This window comes from Pseudopipra pipra, chromosome 2, assembly GCF_036250125.1.
Source record: "Pseudopipra pipra isolate bDixPip1 chromosome 2, bDixPip1.hap1, whole genome shotgun sequence".
NCBI lineage: Eukaryota > Metazoa > Chordata > Aves > Passeriformes > Pipridae > Pseudopipra > Pseudopipra pipra.
The window spans coordinates 100,514,693-100,539,048 of NC_087550.1; the positions used below are offsets into that span (position 1 = coordinate 100,514,693).

The 24,356-nt window shown below is 38.3% G+C and overlaps 1 protein-coding gene across 2 annotated transcripts; it reads left to right on the plus strand.

Annotated features, from left to right (window-relative positions):
* Nucleotides 1-358: 358 nt before the first annotated feature.
* On the plus strand, nucleotides 359-24,304 carry PRPS2 (phosphoribosyl pyrophosphate synthetase 2). Of its 2 annotated transcripts, XM_064646617.1 has the most exons (8): nucleotides 359-549; nucleotides 11,209-11,392; nucleotides 14,012-14,032; nucleotides 17,462-17,560; nucleotides 18,646-18,770; nucleotides 21,258-21,431; nucleotides 23,012-23,171; nucleotides 24,028-24,304. In XM_064646617.1, the coding sequence occupies exons 1-8, from the start codon at nucleotides 428-430 to the stop codon at nucleotides 24,118-24,120; spliced, it is 978 nt and encodes a 325-aa protein (XP_064502687.1). In that variant the 5' UTR covers nucleotides 359-427; the 3' UTR covers nucleotides 24,121-24,304. The 2 variants fall into 2 exon arrangements, with proteins under 2 accessions (XP_064502687.1, XP_064502688.1); XM_064646618.1 differs by lacking the exon at nucleotides 14,012-14,032.
* Nucleotides 24,305-24,356: the final 52 nt, after the last annotated feature.

Below are 24,356 nucleotides of genomic sequence, written 5' to 3' on the forward strand. Positions count from 1 at the left end.
CCATAGCCGAGCTCATGTGAGGATCTTTCCTTCGTGCCTCTCTTCAAGTGCGGGAGCGAAGCGCAGGCAGAGCTCTGCACGCCTAAGGCACAGCCCGGCCGAACGCTGCTCCAGAGGCAGGACAGCAGCTGGGGGGTCACCTGGGCTTGGAGCTCGGGACGTGGAAGAAGAAGAAGAGGAGGAGGAGGACCAGGACCAGGAGGGGCAGGGCCCCCCCGAACGCCCCCCCGTGGCCGCTGGGGCCGCCGGCGTTACCTGTGCCCCGCGGCGCCCCCGGCTCGCCCCGCCCCGGTCCCTCCCGCTCCGGGCGGCGGGGCGGGGGCGGGCCCGCACCGCGGCTATTTGGCCCCGCACCGCGGTCCCCGCGCTCCTCTGTCCCTCTCGCCGCAGCCCGGACCTCGCCCGCCGGCCCGCGCTCGCCCCCGCCATGCCGAACATCGTGCTGTTCAGCGGCAGCTCCCACCACGACCTGTCCCAGCGGGTGGCCGACCGGCTCGGGCTGGATCTGGGCAAGGTGGTCACCAAGAAATTCAGCAACCAGGAAACCAGGTGCGTCCCGGACCTCCCCTCCCCGCATTACCCCCTCTCACGCCCCGCTGGCGTCACGGGCGCGCCCTGGACACACCCCCGTGGCCGGGCTGCTGCTGCCGGCGGGTCCCGCCCGGTGTCACCCCCGGGTCTCACGTGTGGGTGCCCCCCGGCAGGTGCAGATGCAGGCGCGGGGACACGGGGTGGTCCGCTGGGTCATGGCCGGTCCCTTCCTGGTTGTCCCACCCTCCCTGACCGCCTGCGGAGCACGAGCACCGCACGGGAGGCGTCCCGGCTGGCTTGTGCTGGCCCGGCTGGGCAGCGCTCCTGTCGGGTGCTCTTAGGACGGAGCAGGGCTTGCACGGCCTCGGCCGGGCAAAGAGCATCCTGCCTCCTCTGAGGTGAGGATGGTGTTTCCAACAGGCGGCCCGTCTGCGGCAACAGGTGCATCCCACTGCTCGCAGGTAGTTAACTATGCGGTTGATCAGCTTTGTCTACCTGAAAAAAAATCATCTTGATTTTATGAACTACAGTATGTTATGTAGTTTTGTAAGGACAGGATGGTGATGACACTTTAAAAAGGGCAAATCACAGAATTTGTCGCAGCCGGTCGTTATTTTGCATCAGCAGCCAGTTGTGCGTGTGGTGGACTGATTACAGCTCCTGTATGGCTTCCCTCCATAGCCCAAGACTGATGGTCATGCATGAGGGTAATACAGTTGTTGTGATGGCCTTGGCTTACTCCTAAAAGTACTTGGTTGGTTAACCGTGGTCAACGGGCATCTTCTGATGTGGTCAAACAAAGTTTAAGAGACAAAGGCATACACCTGCCTCCAAAGGTGTACCCAAATTGACACTTGCATGCTGGAACATCAGAACCGTGCTTGATACTGCAGATAGCAGACGTCCTGAGCGTCGTTCTGCCCTAATTGCCCGCGAACTGTCACGTCTCAACATCAACATTGCTGCTGTCAGTGAAGTTTGTCTCCATGAGGAAGGCAGCCTTAGAGAACATGGTGCCAGTTACACACTCTTTTGGTCAGGTAAACCCAGAACCGAAAGGCATCTCTCAGGAGTTGGCTTCATGATTAAAAACTCTATTGTCCCTAAACTTGAAAATCTGCCGACAGGTCATTCTGACCGCATTATCTCCTCACGCCTTCCACTACACAACAAGGAACATGTTGTCCTCTTTAGTGTATATGCCCCAACTCTCCAAGCCGACCCTGCTGAAAAAGATAAATTTTATACTGACCTGTGCCGCCTTACCCAAAAGGTGCCTGCAGATGATAAGATCATTAAATTTTATACCGATTCCTAAAAGTGCAGTCATACCATGCTCCTGGCCAGCCAAATGCAGAAAATAACTCTGGCAACAGTGCAAAAAATTCTGCATGAAACTATCAGGATAGCTTGCTCACCTGGACTCTCTGAGAATGTGCTTGCCAGTGCTTTTTCTACCAATATTATTTCTCTTTACTAGTTTGTCATCTTAGCTTTCTGACCTACCTATTTTGCTCAATTTTAATGAAGAATTTTAAATTCAGGTGAAAGTGGTACGTTCATCCCATGAGCTGGTACAACTGTGCAGCTGTTTTCTATATAGATGTGTCAGTCTAGGCTGCCAGCTTATTCTGAAACACAACTTTCTGACTATAAGTAGCTGACTAGTCTCTGAAGTTCTTGTATGTTTATTTTTATCTGTTCTTGTTCTGAAACTCCTGAAAAAGTGTGTTTCCATTGCTTCCTTTGAAAGATTAACATGATGTATTCTAAAGTTACTCTCACAAAGCTTGTCCTTCTCTTCTGTCTACATTTTTGCATTCTCAGTTTAATTGCTCTTGTTCTAGTTATGCTCACTGGCATTACTATAAACCCGCTTCCATTGGTGTTTATGCAACCTAATGTTTGCACACTCTAGCTCTTCTATTCATTCCTGATTAAATGAAAGCTTAAATCTTCTCTCAAGTCTTTCCAGCCTCATACTCACTTTATTGCTCTTTGATCTCTTTCTGCATGATAAAACTTAATTTGTGTATTTGGTTGCATGACTTTCTTGCTAACTTGTCTAATTTATTTTTTTTTAATGTTTGTTCTCCAGAGACACTTATCTTAATTTCTGCTTAAAACATAACAAACAGCAGAACTAAATTGATTTAGATTTCATCCAAGGTAGAAGTTTATCTCCAAAGTTTGCATATTTATTTTATGAGGTAAGTTAAACTCTAGGCTTCAGGATGCCATAATCTCTAGTCTGTCATTCCACCTATTTTTCCAGGTGTGGAATATTGACCTCTGCCATTAACAAAGAAGGTAGTGGTGGCTACAGTATGTCAGTGGTTTGGCTAATCTCGTAGTGCCAGTTTATTTTCTTAGGCAAGTAGGGATGTAGTGTGGTATAGATATGAGGAATGTACTTAACAGAAACATGTTTCTAGTTGCTTCTGTTGCAACACCGTGATGCTGACATTATCTTTCTTTTATTCCCTGAACTAAAATGCCTTACCACTTTAAATCTTTGTGTTTGGTTTAGTTGGGTTTTTTTTTTGTTTTGTTTTTGGTTTTGTTTGTTTGTTTGTTTTTACAACTTTCTACTTTTGAGATTCTAATACAAAGTTCTTGTTTCCCCTTCAGCAAATAAAGTTGTATCCTCTATATAATGTTTTAAGTGGGTAATTTTTGCAATATCCTTAGCAACTTATTTCGAGATATTGACTTTCCAGTTTTCCAGATTAATGTCCTTAATAAAAAAAAAAAATAATTAGCAATAGTAATAAGAGAATTCCTCAACAATGTGTTTGAGATTAAACTAAAGGTAAAGCTGATATTTGTGCTGCAGTGGTCCTTTTGTAAGGCATTTGGATTTTGTGTGCCTATATAACAAAATCTCTTTGTGTGTGTATGTAAGCAAAAATTCTTCCCATATCAAGTGAATCATGCACAGTCTTTTTTCCCCCTTATTTTTGTTGCATTTTTAAATTTATAAACTAGTGTATTGGCATTACAAAATACACGTGCAGTATTGCAGAATACTAGAACCTGATAGTTAAAAAGTTCAAAGAACCGTAAACCTTCCCAGTGGCAGTCGGACAAACCCCTGTGCAAACAGATAAGCTGGGGTCTGAGGGTCAACAAACTCGTTTTGTCAGATCTGTTAAGTTAGCAAGTTGCAGAGAAGGTTTACCTTTTGTTAAAAACTCTATTTTGCTTTTTGCTGCATTCTCTTAAATATAAATGATGCCTAAATTGATAGCTGTGTGCAGCCCCAGGCTTAAAATCCTTGTCAAAGGGTTTTGGCTGGAAGCTCTTTACTGGAGGGAAGAGCCATTATATTTCCACTCAAACAGGCTTTAGGTTTCAGTCCCAGTCCTTAGCAGGTGTAAGTGGGTTTGAGAAAGTAATGCTGAGGTTAGCCAGGGATAGGACCACTACTGACAAGCACTGTGGCTAAATAGGCAGGTACAGTCCCAACTCCAGAACATTTAAAGTGAGAAAGGCTTCTCTTTTTAGTTTATTCTGAGACTGGTATATCTAGTGGTGTCACAGTTCTCTTTTGATTTAGGCATTCAGTATTCTTGCAGGTGTGTAACTGATGAGTGTAATGTTTGTGCTAGAGGAAGTGAGGGAAGTTGCTGGTAGACTCAATCACTGCCCCATTTTTTTCTTCCCTCCCTCTAAACTGTGTGGAAATGCTTTCCTTCAGCTGGATACTAAAGTCAAGCAACCCTAACAAATGCAGTGAGAGAGCACCTCAGTAATATCTGGTTGTGGAAGATAAGTCTGTTTAGTATTCAAAGCTTCTGTGTCCGTTATGTGCCAGCCACAGTGCCATGGTAGGAGCTTGGGTGGCACCACCTTATTTATTTGGCAAAATGATAAGGGCTGCAGTGGGGGGCTTAGTCAGTTTATCTTCTTCAAACCCGACAAGCAATTGTCATCAGCAGAGTTGTGCAGGCTGGAGGAAGAAGAAAGGAATGGAAGTCCTTAAACAGGGGTGGCTGTTGTAGCCTCAGCATCTTGAAGCTCTCTTTTACAGACATGTAAAACATGTCTGTAACAGATGCATACAGATATTAAACGCACTGAAGCTTTTCACAAAATTGTCACCAAATACACTGAGATGGCATTTCATTATAGTTGATACACAAATAAACCCCAGTGCAGATATTTTTGATGACTCAACTGAGTTTTAAAAAAAAAAAAATCATTGAATATATCACTTCATAAATAAATATATTTTCTTACAAGATATGGTATTCTTGCTTCTCTAAAGACTATTTATTTTAACTCTACCCTTAAAGTACTTTTTATTCTCAAACTGGAGAAACTAGAGTGGTAGATTCTTTTACATACATCTCTCCTGGTGAAAGAAGTTGGGGCTCCTGCTCATTCCTGTGAGCTTCCTTGCTTCTTCCTGTCAAATTCAGTGTCTGAAGTGAATCTTTTCTTGATCCAAGAGGAAGGATTTTAAAGTCCTGCCTGGGACATGTGAATTTGAAGGCTTCCTACCCACAGCCTTATTTAGCTACTGAAGCTGGGTTGTTTCAGAAACATCAGCTTAAAGTGAATGCCATTTAGCTTTTGCAGAGGGAAATATGGCTTGACTACCAAGGGACATTGCGTGCTGTATGGGAAAAGCTGTGCTGTTGGTATGAGGGCCATGTGTTTGTAACTAAATAAACAAAACTAGTATCTTGGACTGAAATTTAATCTTGGAAGTTAGGAAAAAGTAGCGGATGTTTCCTTGGAGAATTCATGCAAGGATGGGTTTGGGTCTCTATTTCACACAAAGTGGGGTAATGAAACTGTTTTTTTTCTATCAAGTAAATAATTGAAAGAAGCAAGAACAAACCTAGAAACTTATATATCAGGAATGCACAATTCAGCACCTGGCTGTAAAATGTCCCTCTTATCTTCCCTTCAGCATCCTCCAAATCTTGTACTGCAGTTGTCTCAGATGAGACATGACCTGATTGCATCTCATGTAACCTGGTTTGAGTTCAGCTGATGTGGAGGCCAGGAGCTGCATCACCCTCTCTGGAGTAGATGGTTATGATGTTCGCAGATCTCTACTCATGGAATGAACAAGCTCAGGTCATAAACTGATGTTACATCAGCTGAAGGCAGTGGGGATTAGGGAACATGCTGAGATGTGAATTGTGTCTTCGCACTGCACAGCTGCTGAGCAGTGGTTTGCAACTGGAGTGGTTGTGATCTGCCTGTGTCAGTGGAGGCAGCTCTTTCCCTCCCTTCCCACTCAATTACGTTGTCATGAGCAAGGGGAGGCTGGAGAAACAGATTTTATCGGATTGGTTGAATAAGATAGTTTCTAGACTTCACGTTGTGTGTGTTTGTCATGGTTTAAGCCACAACAATGTAGTGTTTTGTTTGTACAGGGAATTGAGGATGCAGCAAATATAGCCATCTCTTACATCGTTCATTGCTCTGTATCAGAAAAGCCCCCAAATCCTTCAATGCTTTTGTTTTGAGGCATCCACTGTATTGATTGTGCATTTTATCACAAAGATATCTTTATTATATTTATCTATATTTTTATTTATCTTTTTGTAGATGATAAAAGCTTGAAATGAAAAAAAAAAAGACTATTGAGAATAATGACTAACAAACCCACATGTCCTTAGCTGCAGAGTTTGGTACTCAGCTTTTGGAGACTTTTTGCCCATTTTCAGACTTATTAGACCTTTGTTTCCAAATTTCTGAGAGTTCCTTTTGGACTGCATGTGGCTAAACCCAGAGCTAGCTCAAGGAAGGGTGTTTTCCTCTTGGCAATGGTAGGCTGTGTGCCAGAGTAAGAAGATATTTCCTGTCTTCTGATACTTACCACAGCAGTTCCCACCATTAGGCAGTTGTTAATGAAGATTTAGCAGAGGGTTTGTCTTAGAGCTTTTAAGGTGGAAGAGCCTAGAGTTGAGGGGAGACCAGGACATAAGGGATCCCTGTAAACTTAAAACCAACTCTGGCATTTTTATTATTTCTTTGTTGTTTTGGGCTTTGCTAGTAGCCACTTTATGTAACATCGTGTCAGTTGAAATATTTGTCCACTAAGTTGGAAGCCTTGCGTTAAAAGACTTTACTCTGCAAAATGTGTTCCCAAAGGTAGGAGGTCAAACACACCCCACTGCTGAGCGCTTGCCATTGGCTGGGTTTCAATGAGTTGCAAGCTCAGCATGTGCAGGTTTTTGATCACTTTTGAGATATTGATTCTTTTTGCACACTGCATGAGGACTCTAGACCTTAAATTTTGGCTTCTTCTCTGGGTATTAAAAGGGCCTGAAGTACACATCTACCTTATTGGCACCTAAATTGCTTAAGAAATCTTACTTCTTGTAAACATGGCTAGAAACTTAATCTATTGTAATTATTTAAAAAGGTATGTAGAGCCCTTGTAAGTGCATGATTTGAACAGGATCCTAGTTACAGATATATTATTTACCATCCTAATCTGGCTCTGCATATTTATTCCCCTAATTCCTCACAACTGTTTGCTTTTTGGTTAGAAGGTACAAATTAAAAATTCCTATCACTGAGTTCTGATGGGAGTATACTGTAAATCTAGCTCAGGAGCTCAGTCTGCTGTTACTCCTGATCCTGATTTTTGCTTAATGGATGCTTCAGTCATTGAAATATGTTTGTAACCTAAGTAGATTCTGAGCCTTATCCTTAATTCATGGTTATTAGTTCATCTAAGATTCTGCTTACTAAATTGAACTCTCAAATCAGCCTTTGCAAGTTGAAGGCAGATACTAACACTTAAACTTGGTTTTCATCGTGTCCTGTCATATGTGTATTTTTCTCAGCTAGAGCCTTGTGCTTGTGAATTCCAAGCAACTCACTCAAAGTTAAATCCTTTTGTGGGCTATTGATTTCTGTGAATTTCACTTTTAAACAGAACTGTGTGATGTCAGGGCTTTTAATGTACAGGTTCTGTTGACTCTTCTTGAATGAGACATTTATTTAAACTGTTACCAAATAGCGGAATTTGATTAAATTGCATAAACCAAACAAAGCTCGTAATCTTGAGGCAAGAGTTTGTTCTTATGTCCTTCCTCTGTGTCCTCACTATGTGAAATTGTTTAAATAACCTTCCAAACAGTTATGATATAGATGGGGGAATTTAGTAGTAATGTTAATAAGATAACTAACACAGTTTGACTCCTGTTAGCTTAGTGTTATCTAACAGATAGTTGAGATACAATACTTCACATATCTGATTCCGTAGTTTATAGCCTTTTGTTGGTTGTCTGAATACGTAAAAAAAACCCAAACCAAACGAAAACAAAAAAGGAGGGGGCGAAAAAAGCTGAAAACAAGCAACAACCAAACCCAAACTGCCATTCTCCCCCCAAAACCAAAACAACAACAACAAAAAAACCCACTACCCAAAACCTCACCAGTGTTGTTAGTACAGGCTGTATCTGATGGAATACTTGCAACACAGTGACTGGTTATCCTTTATTCTCTGGCTTGGTGGAGGTAAAATAGGCAGCTGTGTGTGTATCTCTTGGCTGAGTCTACACAATACCTCTCAATACCAATCTTTGAGAAGATAGGTAATAAGAGATACTGCTTGGTTGCACAGCTTTCTCTAGCTGATTGGGAAATGTGACTACTCACATTTCTGTGGGACAAATAAGAATGTCATTCTAGTCTTAAAAGCATAAAGAATTTTTTTTCAAATGCACCAAGACAGAAAGAAGCAGCATGTTTGTTTTTTAAGTTGTTTACAAGAGGGAAAAGTTACTACGAGCACAAGGAAAGAAAATACAATTAATGACAATGGAAAAAGCATCGCTTCAGGTCCATTGTATTAACCAGACCTATATTTATCTTAAAGTATATTTCCTGACCCTCTGAAACCTCTTATTTTTTAGTGATGTGCTTTTAGGGAACAAAACAACTCTGAATGCTATAGCTCAGTGTTCTTTCAGTGTATAATGAACGTTAAGATCATGTCATTCGGGCAATTTTTTTCCTAATGTGTAATGTCTGTTAAACTAGCTGTTCTTTTTTTTTTACCTAAGTACTAAAATAATTTTTCTTTGGATGTATTCCAAAGGTGTGGTATGTGACAACACTTGTTATAAAGCAGGTCTGTGTAAGTGCTGAGTCGAGTGGCAATTACAATTTTTTAGAGCCCTCATAATAACCATGAAGCTATAATAATGATTGAGGCTACATCCATCTAGTGGGTAGATGCTTTACTTAGAGCTGGATTTGTGTTCAGAAGGGCTTCTACTTAAACCTGGGTAGTTTTTTCCAATTATGCAATATACTTAGTATCTTGCTGAACTTAAGTTATGTTGACCAAAACTTTTTCCGCTCCAAAAAGGAAAACAAGCTAAGAAAATATTTTGATCAAAATACTTTTCTCTAAATGGCCCTATTTCATTGATCAAGAAGTTGGACAGGAAAGTAACAGTTTTATATCTGGAAAATTGTGTCTTTGTGCCATGATGAAAGCCTCCAAAAAGTTTCCTGACGTATCTGCATATGACTCTGTCCCTGACCAACTCTTTGTCCTTCCAGAGACCTGGTGTTAGGTGGTTCGCTTTCTTTTGGATCGTAAGAAATCCTGCTAGTAGTATTCTTGGGCAAAAAAATGTATTAAATTACAGAGAAAAATTAAGACAGGATCTTACTGTAGCTTGTTTGGGACTGCAGGGGAGACGAATAGGGGAGCTAAGAACATGAACTTAACTATCTTGGTGCTGATAAATGTTTTAAGATGTTTTAAAGCAGTAAACTCCTTTCTACAGAAAGCTAATGAATTTTACATTAAAAAAGTTGATAAACAAAAGTTTTTAGAACTGGGTTTGACCACCACAAGCCTCAGCGCTGAAGGACTCATCCTGGCCTGTATCAGGAAGTGTGGTAACAGGTCCAGGGAAGTGATTCTGCCCCTGTGCTCAGTGCTGGTGAGGCCACACCTGGAGTACTGTGTCCAGTTCTGGGCCCCTCAGTTCAGGAAGGATATTGAGGTGCTGGAGCAGTTCCAGAGAAGAGCAACAAGGCTGGTGAAGGGACTGGAGCACAAGTCCTATGAGGAGAGGCTGAGGGAGCTGGGGTTGTTCAGCCTGGAGAAGAGGAGGCTCAGGGGACACCTCATCACTCTCTCCAACTACCTGAAAGGAGGTTGTAGCCGGGGGGGGGGGGGGGGGGGGGGAGTTGGTCTCTTCTCCCAGGCAACCAGCAATAGGACAAGAGGGCATGGTCTAAAGCTCTACCAGGGGAGGTTTAGGTTGGATATTAGGAAGAAACTTTTTACAGAGAGAGTAATCAGACATTGGAATGGGCTGCCCAGGGAGGTGGTGGATTCTCTGTCCCTGGAGGTTTTTAAGATGAGATTGGATGTGGCACTTAGTGCCATGGTCTAGTAACCATGACCATGTTGGATCAAGGGTTGGCTCTCTTGATGATCTCAGAGGTCTTTTCCAACCCATTTGATTCTATGATCAGAGAAATTATTCTACCTATATCTTGGCCATTAGAAAGGTTTCCAGCTAGAAGCTTTTGCTCATTTGTGCCTTGGGTAAAGATGCTATCTTTTAAATAAAGGCCCACTATATTTTAGCATTTAATAACTGGGACTAACTTAGTAGAGCATGGGTTTAAAAGGTGTGATCACCTCAGTATTTAGGAAGTCTGTTTTTTGTATGTTGTGCATGGATTTAGGGAAAAATGAAGATTATTCTGCTGAGTTTATACATAAGTTTTGGAATAACAGATGTGAAAATTAATGTGGTTCAGCAGTATGTTTCTCTTGTTTAGATCTAGAATTGAGAAAGAATACATTCAATAGTTTTATTTTTCCTGTTCATTTTTAAACTCTATTTAATTTTTGAATTTTGTGGTGTGAGCAGTGACTGGTCTCAAAATTTGCCTTGAAATCTGTGGAAGAATAAAATTTCTTTTAGATACTGTCATAAAGAACCAAAGCAAGTAAGTACAGTTACAGTGAATAGAGCAACGGACACAACATGAGAATTGAGCCATGGTAAGCTGTTCATGAGCAGCCCTTGTAGCTTTCCTCTAAGGTTTTCTTCTTTTAAAAATACTCGAACATCATGGTGTAGATCTTAATGAGATGTTTGGCTTTGGAGTGTGGTTTGATATATCCAGCTTCTAAAATACACCTGCTTCCTGTACATAGTAACATCATAATTATAGAAATATAATTGCCTTTTTTAAGGAGGTATTTTGAGGCAAGGAGTACTTAATGCCTGAAGTTGAATATGCTATTTCTGTACTTATCATCTAGGTTATTCTTTAAATGGCCATCTACCTGGGAGATGGCAAGGACACAGAACATATAGACTAAAAAAAAGCAGTAACAAATTTAATAACAATGTGAGCTGCATCACTGTTATAGCTGTAATTATGTGTTGGTTAGTGCTCACCTTATGAAGAAGATATTTAGACTAAAGTAAATTTTAGACTGGCTTGTCTTGAAATAGTCTTTGTTACGAGGAGACAGTTATTCAAATTGCTGTTAAAAAAATAAAAATCCTAATCTAAATGGAGAGTTTATGGAAAACCTATGGAAGTTTGTTAAAACAAAACTGTTTGTTTTGTTTTGTTTTGTTTTTTTTTATTCTTTAGTAGTGCTTTTTAAGTAATTCAAGTGTTGAAATGGTAAATGGTCATCTCCTGCTCTTTCAGTGTAGAGATTGGTGAAAGTGTGAGAGGGGAAGATGTATATATTATCCAGAGTGGCTGTGGAGAAATAAATGACAACTTAATGGAACTACTCATCATGATCAATGCTTGCAAGATTGCATCATCCTCCAGAGTGACTGCTGTAATTCCATGTTTTCCATATGCCAGGCAAGATAAGAAAGACAAGGTAGGTAAGAACTGAGTCATTTTGGAAGGCTTTTGTTCAGCTTGCTCACTTGGAATTTTTGGAGATTAATAATTTTCATAAATATTTAAGTGATTTGAAAGATTTGATCCCCCTCTCCTCCATCTCTTTTTTTTTTTTTTTTTTGGTTAAATGTTCAATTAATTTATTTATAAGTGAATGAAGTGAGACAATTTTTATTTGCTTGTGTTTTGCTAATTGACATGCCTTCAGTTTGCAAAAATAGGTACATTATTTGTGTGTGGTGTATTGCAGAGTACTTTGCTAGCAAACCTCACCTTATGGGATTGGTTTTGCCTGCATTTTCAAAGTTTTGGAGTTGGTTTGTTTGGGGTTTTTTCCATCTCTATATATGAAGAGAATACACCCTTTTTAGCAAGTTAATTGCATGGAATTAAATCCTAAATTTGAACTGCTGTAACAGTTATGCAGGTAGGTTTTAGCCTATATGGTTAAACAGAGTGAAATGGAAGGAACTGATAAAATCTGCAGTTCGTAACAGTAATTAATAAAAACATTATTTTTTGATGCCAGACAGATTAAAAAGAAGTTTTAATATTTATAACAATTACTTTGATATATGCAGACCAAAAATTGTATGGAAATCCCGTAAATACTCTTCTGATTTTAGTGCCCTTTTCCTGAATTTGATTTGTCATAACTGATAAATATATCAGTTCAGCCAAGTTGGTAACACAGTAACAAACTCTCTATAGCAAGTAAGACTGATTTTGAAAAGTAGATGACTAGACTTTTCTCTCTCTGATTGGTTATGTGAATGTTACTTTTACCTAAACTCATTTGAAAAGAAGTAATAAGAAATGTGATTTTGGCTTTAAAGATTGGATTGCAGTGATTATATTTTTGGGAAAATTTACCGCTCTCCTGTACTTCCCATAAATGCACTGCCCTCTCCCTTTCACTTTGGGCATCAAGCCCATCCTGAAAGCCTTCTGTTGTTCTTTATATTCTTTTATTAAAAAAATAACAGGCTGAGAAATAATGCAGAAGCTAAAAATAATAGCAGTTATTACAAAACATATAATGTGATGTCTAAGAACAAAACTAAATACAAGAGGTTTTTTCTGGTATACTCTTTCTTTAAGTGCAGGCTCTGTAACACCATATTAATATTACCAAGACCCACTTGTTATTCTTCCAAAAATGGAATTCAGGAGTTAAATAATAATACCCTGTTCTTTACCTGCATGTTTGGTACTTCATTTTTGCTGTGTTTTGTATTGAACAATGCTTTCCCTTGATCCGGAGAGGTGAAATACTTCTTTATATCGAAAGACCTTGAAAGTGAACCAAAAAACATTTTGTTGAAAAGGAAGGAAAGCATCTCACTATGTTTTGATTTTACCAATTCATATGGGAAGATTCTGCCAGACCATCCTCTAAGTTCTTGGTGTAGGAAAAGGATGAGTATATTCCAAATTTTTTGTGCATCTAGATTATGTCTTGTCAAGGGTAGTCAAAATCCATCTGGCAGACTTCCAAGAGACACTTAAACCCCCAGTGTGGTGGCACAGCATGCCATCAAGGAGCATTTTGTATTTTGGAAATGGCATGTGAAGATGGATAGCCTAGGAAAATGATTTTGATTAACAGGAATTTAGAGGTTTTTTTCCAGGCTGTTCTGTGTCTCTAATTCCACAATTTTAGACAAAATGCATTTTTTTGTTTATGTTGGGGTTTTTTTCTCCCCTCTGTTTTGCAGTTGAGAAAATGTTTGCCATCTTTGGAAATTAACCTTGGTAGTTGACCCCCATGTTGCAAAATAAGCTATAATATAGTTGTCGACATGGGGCAGCTTATTGACAGGGACATCTTTCCTCCTGCTGTTGGATTGCATCACATGACTTGTTCTTTGACCCATGTTGAGTGCACAAGCTTTGTATGCTGCCTGAAGTGTCAGTAAAGTGCCAGCCATTTTCTTCCTATGATTGTACACAGATTTTCTTCTATGGTGAAAGATATTGCTGTAGTTTGCTTGACTTATCACTGAAGCAGTATAATCTTCACTAGTGCAATGCTATTTTCTGGTTTGAATTTAAGTTATTGACTTTAATTCATTAAGAACTAAATAGACTGAGTCCTTTCTGCTTAAAATAACCATGTATTCTTCATACCTCTCTGTAGTTATGATTGCTGAGAACAATAAAAGTGCTCTTGACTTGTTTATGTAAGGAAAGGGCTTAGCAGTACAAATCTTATTCTGAGCAAGGCCTTTGTAAATCTACTTGGGAAATTTTAGCACTAAACCTGGACTAGCTTTAAATGGGAAATAGAAGTTAAAAAAAAGGCTTACTGAGAATCATAGAGAAGTTGGCAAATTAATTTAGACTCAATCACGTGCTGCCCTGAACCAGAATATTTCTGATGCACAAGCTAGCTAACTTAAAATTAGCTCAAGTGTGTCTGTGCTTTGGCCATAACTGCATTTATATATCCTGTAATTATGCTAACCTTCCAAGCTGTGGGCAGGACACATTTCTGTAGGATACTGCAGAGATGCCTTTGAGATAAGTCAGAAGTACAGTGACAGGTGAGTTTGGTGTTCTACCACTCATGTAACTTTGTTTTTTTGATTTGTAGAAGGGGTCCGTGGAGCGTTGGGTAGGTATCTTTTTTTTTTTTTAAATCTAACACTATGCATTTTCCATTAATGAGGCCTTAAAGGGTGAAACTTACTGGGTTATGTATAACTAGGAACATTTCCAGTTTCACTTCTTGATTTCAGTTGTGTTTCACCTAGGCCATGACAGTAATCCTTTAGAATAATTTGCTTTAAGAAAACTCCTAGATTCTGGTTAAAAATTTATTTGGACATTCAAGATAATGGCTGTCAACTTCTGAAGCTTCAAAGCATATCTCATTTTTGAAATGATAAATTTGGGTAATACATTAGTGAACATTCAGTATCCATACACTTCACAACTGGCTTTCTTGGAAGTGAAAGTTCCAGTTATAAATCTTTTTTTTTTTTTTTTTTTTTGTTCAGCATGCATGTGATGAATATTGAGCAAGACAATGTAATAAGATGCTTGAAGGCAACAGAGCTTTGATCTTGGTGGACAACTTTTACTTTCAGCTATGTGTCCATTGCACAGTTACTCTTGTTAGGTTGTTTACGTTAGCTTTGTGGATTCCCCTTGCTCCTGGTAATTCAAGTGATTTTTCTACAATTTACTTTCTGTACCTAATTTAATGCTGCATTTCACACTAATAATTCTGAAACCAATCTAAAATTGTATCAAAGAATGGAACAATGAATGCTGTGAATCTCTGTTCTTACCTCTCTCGTCAGAAGCAAACCTTACAAACTGCAATATAAAGAAAATCATGACTGCTCATCTTTGTCATCCAAGTTTCTGAATAATGAGGCCAGGTTATCTGAAGTTCCCATGAATATACTGTCTTTGATTTTAAAATAATCTTCAATTTGGATCATACTGTAGCACAAAACTGACGTTCTATGCAAGCAATATTAAATTAATATTAATGCAAATATTAAATCCTTTTGAATGTGTCATGTGGGTTTTCTTTTAATGCACAATTTTGGGTAAAGGAAGCTGTCAGCTCCAAACTTCTTTTGTCTTAATGTCCTACTAGCCCATTCCTGAGAAAACAGATATTGGTGTCTGGCTAACTTTCCATACAAGACCCTCTGTCCACCAACACATAGGCAATCTGTGATGTGTGCATATCTGCTAAAACAAGTTACCTAGTGGTAAAACTTCAAGTTCTTCCTTCTGGGAAGGCAGCCTGCAAGGCCAGCAGCTGAAAGAAGTACCAACTGGTAATGTATACATTAGTATGTGATGCAGGAAAGTATTTTGTTTGGGTCTTCTTTGTGATAGCGATACTCATGGTACTGATACATGAGAAAAACTGAATGGTATTCACATTGAACAAAATGAAATAAACCAAAGGCAAAATTCAGTGTGCTGGATAGAGTGAAAATGGCAAACCACACTCTGAGAAGAATGTAATTTGCCTTTAGCTGCTAGCCTGAACTAGTTACTTGTTTCTACCAGTGGGGGTGGTCCTGGTTTGTCATCTTCTTTTCCCTTCCCTTCCACTTGAGCAGCTAACTCACATGGCTGCTGTTGGTTTAGACAAGTCCTGGTCTGCAGCACAAGGGAAGTGGTGGAAGTGTCTAGCCTGGAAAGCAGGGATGGGACAAGCAGGGGAGCAAACTTCTAATTTCAGCATCACCTGTTAGTCCAGCTAAGTGGAAACTTTAAAACAAATCTTTGCGAAGAGCTGGTAAGATAACGCTGCGATAGAATAAAAAGAGTAGATACTAAGTCTTTCTTTTGTTAGATGTTGCCAGAGATTTGAGAATATTTTGAAGTCCAGCTTAAAAATGTCAGATGCTATGATCAGGAATTCAAATGGCACAAACAAAATGTTTGCTACTAATAATAGAAATATCCAGAAAGCCTTGGAGAACTTCGACCTTACAGAACTGAACTTAAATTAAGAGCACCACAGTCCTCAGTAAGTGGAAAATCAACTGTGCTGAAGTGCTAATGATAAATTCTTATGGAATCTGCATCTTCTGCATCTGAATTGCAGAGATCTAGGGAAGTGCTAGCTGTTGCATCTGCCTTCTGTGTATCTTACACAGACCAAATGGTGGTGATGTTCTGTGAAACACAGGGCCCAAAAGGCATGGTTTTCAAAATGAAAAATTTAAGTAATGATGGTGATATGCTGTATCTAGCCATGAGAAAGGCTGCAGTATCTCAGTTTCTGTTCTGGAAGTATGTTGTCAATCTGTAGGTTAAAACAGAAATGACAAGTTTCCACCTAAATTAGCAGAAGTTTTAAGGAAAATATTGGTTCCTTGACAGGACACAGACGGAAAAGAATCTAAGTTAAATTGGAAGTGATTCAGGTCATTGTCAGTTATGCCCTTGAGCATCAATGGAAGTAAAGCAGAGATACTCTGTAATTGTTTGTGGGGTGTGGATGGAGAGGAGGTTCCTAGGAGGCTAAATGTTTGATAAAGAGAGTTCACAGGAGAGAATACTGTGCCCGCAAAAACCAGTCTGCCAGTGAGACAGAGACTGAATGGCAGTTCTGCCTTCATGCTAATGTTATTGCCAGCTATTAGCCCTATTTAAAGACTGACAAAAAGAAAGCAGCAGGTTTTGTTTAGTATTTCTGTTAGAGAAAGCTGTCCAGGGCAGCATTGCTTTTTACAGAGCTTAAAAAGTCTGATAAAATTTTGAAGTTGCTCCAAAATCAAAAGTGGGGTGTCTTCCACTCGTAGTTTCTATCTTTTTTTTTTTTTTTAACTTTGCTCTTTGTTTGGCATGCTTTTAAAGAGCTTTTGACATTGGCATTAACTTGTTAATAAGATTTTTATTCTTCTTTTGTTCTTTTCACTTCTTAGGGTTTTTTTTTTCATTCCTCCTGTCCCTTTTGGGAATTCTAAACTCCTAATTGCATCCAAGAATTAAACATGAATTAACAAAAAAAGAATTAATAAATAAATAGGCTAGGGTAGAAGACCCTTACCGATAAGGATCTGCTATGGACTTTAATGTGTCATGAAGAAATGCTTGATACTAACATTGTTTTAAAGCAGCGTTCTCAAAAGTTGGGTTCACTTTACCTTTGATCTATGGTTTTTGCAGTGCTTTTAGAACAGGGTAGTTGCTTTAGAATTGGATGTCTGTGTAGGGTAGTGAATTAGAGAAATAGAGATTGTCTTCTGCTATAGGAAAGATATTTGAAAGTTGTAAGCAGAAGAACTGGAAAACTATATCCCCAATTTTATATCTTTTTAATACCAAGCATTATTAGGCAGACTGTGCAAACTGATTTAGATATACCTGAATACTTTGCTGAGTTTCAAAACCCTAGTAGCAAGACAAGCTATTGACAGGATAGTTTGGCAAAAGTTTTGGAACTTTTCGTATTTAGATTCCAAATATTCTAAAGAAAAAAAAAAAACAATAAAAGTAACTAAACTACTTCTTGCATCTAGTCAAAATATTGTTAAAATTAAAGCATTTGTGCTTTATTCCTCAGAGTCGTGCACCAATCTCTGCAAAACTTGTTGCCAACATGTTGTCAGTTGCAGGGGCTGACCACATCATCACCATGGACTTGCACGCTTCTCAGATCCAGGTAACTATTGCTTCTTACTAGTTGTGCCTAGGAGCTCTACTGAACTGATGGGAAAGGCTAGTAGTAATTCTCTGCCTTTTCTCATTGTTTTGATAGGCTATGTACAGGACTCCCAGGGTTCAATGAAAGTCTCACTACCTGTTTCTAATTAAATTCCCTTTTAGAAAGATACCAGTCTTGATTTTATGGGGTGATTTTGCAGGCATTTCAAATATTTGTGCATTGGAGTCTTCAGTAAAATTTGCCAAGCCTAATGTAAGAGCTTCCAGAACATAAAATATACTGGCTTGCGGCAAGTTCTCTTAATCTGAGCCTTGTCAGAATTATAGTGTTGCCCTAGGTAGAGTTTTGTTGTTACAACAAAGGGTACAGTATTCTCTTAAAAGAAGTGGAGATGAAGGTTGGCAACACTTACTTGGATTACTGCTGAATCCAGCAAATCACAAAACTTTTTGCTCAGTAATAAAGCAGACATCATTTGTCATTCTCATGTGTACCTTGTTTTAAGATACCTTATTTTTTCTGGAAAATATCTTATCTTCCAGGTCTGGCATTCTGTTTAATCAGAATTTCTTCTTATGCTAGACGGCTGTCACTCAAATAAGAAGTAGTTTCATTTGTGGTTTAACATAGGTTTCTTATCTTTACAATTCGGACAAAAACAAAGATTCTACTGCTCAAGTAATACTAGCTGGAGTCTTCCCTGTGTTGAAATACTGCTGTTCATGTCAAGCAGTTGAAATTTATGAAAGTTATGTATTACTCAATGGATTTTTTGAGAGCTTTTCACTAGCATAAATTTACTTGAGTGCCTGAAGGTGATCACCTTTTCTGATTTTTTTTTATGTCAATTGAGAACATCTGTTCTCTGATTCACTACTCTTGAGTGAGATTTTTAGAGACCTTAGTATTTGTTTGACTTGAGCAGCATTTGACAGTAGTATCAGAGGGCAGAATTAGGCCAGTGTAAAATACTAATTCAAGTTCTACCATTCAGAAAGGCAAAGGCTTGATTCTTTCCCTGTGTCTTTGTTTCAGGTAAGATACAAACATATATTCATGAAATTCTTTCTTTTTTGGACTAGGGTTTCTTTGACATTCCAGTAGATAACCTGTATGCAGAACCTGCAGTGCTGCAGTGGATTAAAGAGAACATTCCTGAGTGGAGAAATTGTATCATAGTCTCACCTGATGCAGGTGGTGCAAAAAGGTACTATACAAGCTTAAAACTATTAGTTTTACATATAGTTAGTGATTAATGAACTAGTTTGTCTAGTCTTCTATTTTCCTCTATGAAATGTGTGAGATATAGGGTACATCACTGATGAATCCAACTACATTGTAAAAACAGAACAATAGTCCTTCCAATGTTGTTCGTGCTTGAAAACATTCAGGACCTTTCTATACTCTAAAGAAAATATTTTTCTCTCTCCCTGGATGTGGCCTCATTAGCTGAATCCCTCCACAGGAGGGGAGAGATTTTTCCTGCTGCTTGCTTCTTTAGTCCAGTTGCTGCACCTCTTCCTGCTTCACTCTGGAATTGCCTAAGCTTCCATTCTCTGTCAAAACATATGGCCTATTCCCACTGTACCTGCTGGCATTTAGGTAAGAGCTTGCTTGACTCGTATTTCCTTTTTCTTTATGTTATTGCATTCGAGCTGTAAACCTATTGACCCTGAGTTTTGCATTATAAATACTGAAAAAAGGGAGTGAAGTGGCAAAAGGAAAAAATAGAAAACTTAGTTTGTTTCTTCATTCACAGCATGTGTTACTCACTTAGCAGACTATCTTTTATTTGGTATCGATTGAGTGTAAACCATTGCAAAAGCTCAGTAGCACACTGACTGGTGAGGCAATAAAGCATGCCATTGAGGCAAGGTGCTTATTCTCAAGTTTTATTGGTTGTGCTGCTGCTGCAAAGGGAACAAAGAAAAATGAAATAATAATCCTGTAAGTCCATAGCAATTTATATTTCTGAAATGTAGTATGGGGGAAAATGTGAAAGATTGTCATCATTTTCTTTTAATTGAAATCTTTGGGTCTTTTGTGAGTGTTCATGTTGTAATGATTAGTAGGGAAATAAGACTGATTACAACTCCATAGTTGTTCGTTTTTAGATTAATCAAGTTAAGAATGTAAAGAATATAAACTATAGAAAGCATTCTAAGGGTCAGATGACTCAGTCGATTAAATTTCTTTGTTCATTCCTGTCTGGATACTGTTATTTTCACAGTTGTTTTTTGTTTGAAATTGTTTTTGTTTGGTTTTGTTTTTAAACAAAATACAACCTTTGCTTAGAATTCAAGTCACAAGACAGCATTTTTTCCCCTGCCCAGTATTTATGATTAAGTTAATCATATAAGTTTATTTTTTTAAGATCACTTTCACTGTATTTAATATAGGTAGTTGCAGTCTATCTTTAGTATCTTAGTTGTAATGCAACCAAACAGTTGCTGGTTAAGTAGGGGCGGATGTTGCTTTCAATAAAGTCACAGCTTCTCCTTCACCTCCTGCAATGTAATGTGAAGAATATGGTTTGACCTTTCCATTTAAAATATGTAGAACTACAAAGTAATACTTAATGGAAAGTGAATAGAATGTGAAAATTGAATGTGAATTGGCTCAAAAATTTAAATCAGTAAGGATTAATTAAAAAAAAATCCATGTTCTTGCACTTATTTAAAATATCTGAATTCTTTTTGTTTCCCATTTGTTTGTTTGTTCCCCAGCTTATTAAATGTTGTGACTGAAATAAGGCATACAAATTCTATTGAGGCTCTGAGATATTGAGACTTGATATTAAATCACACTATTCACAAAAAATTTCAAAACTTTTGGATTTTTTGTTTATTATGCAGTTGTTGAAATACCGTAACAACTCCTTCATATTTAAGTGGTAAAGAAACAAAACTGTATTCTCTATTAACCATGCATGTTAGGAAGCTTGTTAACAACATTCTAAATATATTCTAAAAATACAGGTTACAAGGTTGCACTAGCATTTAAAAAGAGACAGCATGGAATTGTTTATTCCTGTGTCTTGATACTTATCAGCTCTGTTATATTAAACTGAAGAAAGCAACCAGAAGTCTATTACAAGCTAAATTTATTATTGGAAGTTTGTCTGGCCAGCAGAGGTCACCCTGAGTAGTTTTAAAAGATCTTTGTCAAGCAAATGTACGCTGAGGGAATTATTAATGAAGTAAGCTACTTGATTACTATTCAAGTACTGTGAAAAGAATTATTAATCTCTGTTTTGGTTTTTCCCCTTTGGTTTGGTTTCACATCCTGCAATGGTATTTTTCAGTTAGAATATTAAAGTGCATGCTCCAGTAGGCTTAGAATTGACTTAGAATTTCCTCTGCTTTAAATTACCTAGTGTGACTTGTATTGCAGCAGCTTAATAAAAGCTTGTGAAAAGCTGAAATGTTTTCAAAGCCAGGCACTTAATGACAGAAAACCAAAATCAATTCAATTAAAAAAATCAATTTTTGGAGTACAGCTTAAGACACTCTGGTTGTATTTATTAGCAATGAATTAAGATTATTTCTGCCTGTCTCATTCCTTGCAAAAGTTTTTGCTGTGGTAATTTGAAAGCCAGGAAACAAAACTGTGTTTTGTGACAAATACATATGTATGACTGTTCTTTCTTTTAAAATGGTTCTCTAAATATGGTGTATTTCTTCCCATAACTCAGGGTTACTTCAATTGCTGATAGACTGAATGTGGAATTTGCTCTCATTCATAAGGAAAGAAAGAAGGCAAATGAAGTGGACAGAATGGTCTTGGTTGGTGACGTGAAAGATAGAGTAGCAATTCTTGTCGATGATATGGCTGACACATGTGGCACAATATGTCATGCAGCAGAGAAGTAAGTATTATTGTGAACTGGCTCACTATTCTCACTGTACTGCAACCTGGAGACAGCTGATGAATGCAGTCTTCCTGCATGCCTATAACCCCGCCTGACATCTGTAGCATGAAGTCATTCTGATCCTTGCGTCTATAGGTCACAGTTCTGTGATCAAGCTGTGTCCTTCTTTAAAACATGGAATTGAGAAAATATTTACAGAAATACATTATTTATTTTTAGGAAGAGCACAGAATAAATAAAATGTCATATAACTTGAAAGAGATTTGGGCTGTCTAATGCACTTTACAGTCAAAATCACAAACTGCCTAGCCAACAATATTTTTTTTATACTCCTGTGCTTAGAGGAAGTTAATTCCTGTCAAAAAGAAGACCGTTATTTTTTTCCTGTTATGAAAGAAGCACTCTTTATTTACCTGCAGTAGATTTCTAGAGACCAAATTTTAAAACCATCAAACACCTTCAAAGTATCCGCAGTGTTCACTAAGAAAGATGCATTTGCTTGACTGATGCTGCCTTATATCATATTGTTGGCATAAAGTAGTGCTTTTCAGTAAAGTCAAATCTAGGAGGGATGTACTTTGTGTTTAATTAGACTTGATCACCAAAATACTTCTTAGAACTCCTTTTATCTTAGCAACCTAGATGCATATCAAGCAGATGAACTAAGAAATGTATTTTCAGATACAGCAGATCAACTTCAGTACAAACTTAAGCACATACCCTTGGTACCCACTCTGTCAAGCTGCATCTTCCTTGGAGGTTACTTACCTCCTTGCAGCTACGAAATGTATTTCTGAGAATGACCAGAAAACTTTGATTTTTTTAGTCATTCAAAATGAGATGATGTTTCTGTGGGTTTTTTTCTCTCTCTTATGCTTCCTCCTGTGCCTTTGTGATGATCCGATAACATGCCATGCTTCAGGGTCTCTGTTTGCAAGGCTAGAAAAGCAGTTAGGACATAGCTGAGCATTTAGAGCCATCGAGGACAGTAAAAAACCAAACTGAAGATATTTTGACTTATTCACAAGGTGTTCTAGTTCTTTGATTTATACTTTCTTTTTTCTTCCTCCTCTGCTGCACCAGTTCGCTGAGTGCTTGCATCAGCAGCATGTCTTCTCTCAACCTTGCAGCAAGCTAGGCTTTTAATCATTAACATTTGTTCTTCCTCAGAAACTCCTTCCAAGCAGAACTCTTTGAATTGCAGATGAAAATAAAGGTGGACGATAATGGAAACACAATAGGGTTGTGAATGCTGCCATCCAACCTACTTGATTTTAAGATAGAAAACTTGTACTGGAGTTCAGTTGTGTGTTGTGCTGATAAGGTCAAAATGCAGCAATTTAAATTAGTATCGCTGCTGCAAATAAGAACTCTTTTATTTAATTATCAGTGTATGGGGTTTTTGGTTTCTTTTGAGACAGTTCTAAACTTTTTCAGCTTATACAAATGTCTGAATTATTTTGTAGGTATTTTATGTGTAGGAATTTGTGAGTAAAATGTATTTTAGAGATTCGTATCTGGCTTTAGCTGTGTATGTAAACATGCATCACGTCATACTTTTCTTGTATGTTCTACAGGTTGGTGTCTGCTGGAGCTACTAAAGTTTATGCCATTCTCACTCATGGCATCTTTTCTGGTCCTGCCCTCTCTCGGATTAATAATGCTTCGTTTGAGGCTGTTGTGGTAACCAATACAATCCCCCAAGAGGAGAAAATGAAACACTGCCCAAAAATACAGGTACAGTGGTATTTTTGTTTAATTTCTTTAAACTCTGGTTTTGTGTTTTACTGTTCACTGGTGCTAGAATTTGTGCCTTGAGAGGAAATTAATGTTCTAAAATACATGGTTTGCAAAAAGTTTTGCTAAAACATGCCAAAGAACTGTTTAAGGGGATTCAGGTAGTACAATAGAGCATTGCAAAATATTTGATATTTGCCGCACCTTGAGTATGCTTGCTTGTGAAAGAGTGGCAAATGTAAAATTGACTGGATTTTGGTGGGGTTTTTTTAATGAATATTAATCATACAATATTTTCATGCAGAAACTTATGTTATTGTGGAGGCCACAGAAATCTTAGACTTTTTTCTTGAAAAACACTAATGAAATTGTTCTGGGAAGTAATGTGTTTCATTGGAGGTTTTCTTTAGTATAGAGTGGAGAAAAGCATAAAAGATTGGGGGTTTTAATGCATTATTGGATTTTTTTAAAAGCCTAACATTTATTTGGTATTTATTGAAACAAGACAAGCACTTAAAAGGTGTACTTCCTCTAAACTGTATTTGTATCAAGCAGACACTGCCATCTGATGGCAAGAATAGTGGGGGTTTTTCACAACATGCCTTTTATCAGAAGTCTTAACGATATTACTGTGCAGCAATCTTAGTCAGTGCTTTCTTACTCAGTTTTTGAGTTCTACTTTGTATCAGTGCAGTTATTATGTATATGTTCAATACCTAAAGTTTTAATGTTATAATTCTTCCTAGAAATAAGAGAGCACAATGGTAGATTGAATGTTTGTCTATATGTTTATAAACTGCATAGTTTTATTGTTCTTGGCATCCCATAAAATTTTTCTTATTGATTTTTCTTTCAGTTTATTGACATTTCCATGATCCTGGCAGAGGCAATTCGAAGAACACACAATGGTGAATCTGTGTCCTACCTGTTCAGTCATGTGCCCTTGTAACTGCAGGAGATTACACTGCAAAGGTCCCTTAAGCTAGCACTGTTTTTAATGATGGACATCAACCACAAGAAATGAGTATCTTTGTACAATTCCAGAGCTTGTATGTTTAATTATTATATTTGTCTTGAAATCACCACTTGTTTGTTATAAATGGGCAATAAATCTCCATCTTGAAGCAACCTTATGAATTGCCTCAAGAGTCTGAAAGTCTTCTGTGTTGCTTAAGTTCTCTTTTA

What these genes read in the sequence shown, in the direction of transcription:
- PRPS2 (XM_064646617.1), top strand. Translation starts at nt 428, where the DNA reads ATGCCGAACATCGTGCTGTTCAGCGGCAGCTCCCACCACGACCTGTCC. An exon ending in ATATGTCATGCAGCAGAGAA is followed by an intron (nt 21,432 to 23,011) that starts GTAAGTATTATT and finishes TATGTTCTACAG; the next exon opens with GTTGGTGTCTGCTGGAGCTA. An exon ending in AACACTGCCCAAAAATACAG is followed by an intron (nt 23,172 to 24,027) that starts GTACAGTGGTAT and finishes TTTTTCTTTCAG; the next exon opens with TTTATTGACATTTCCATGAT.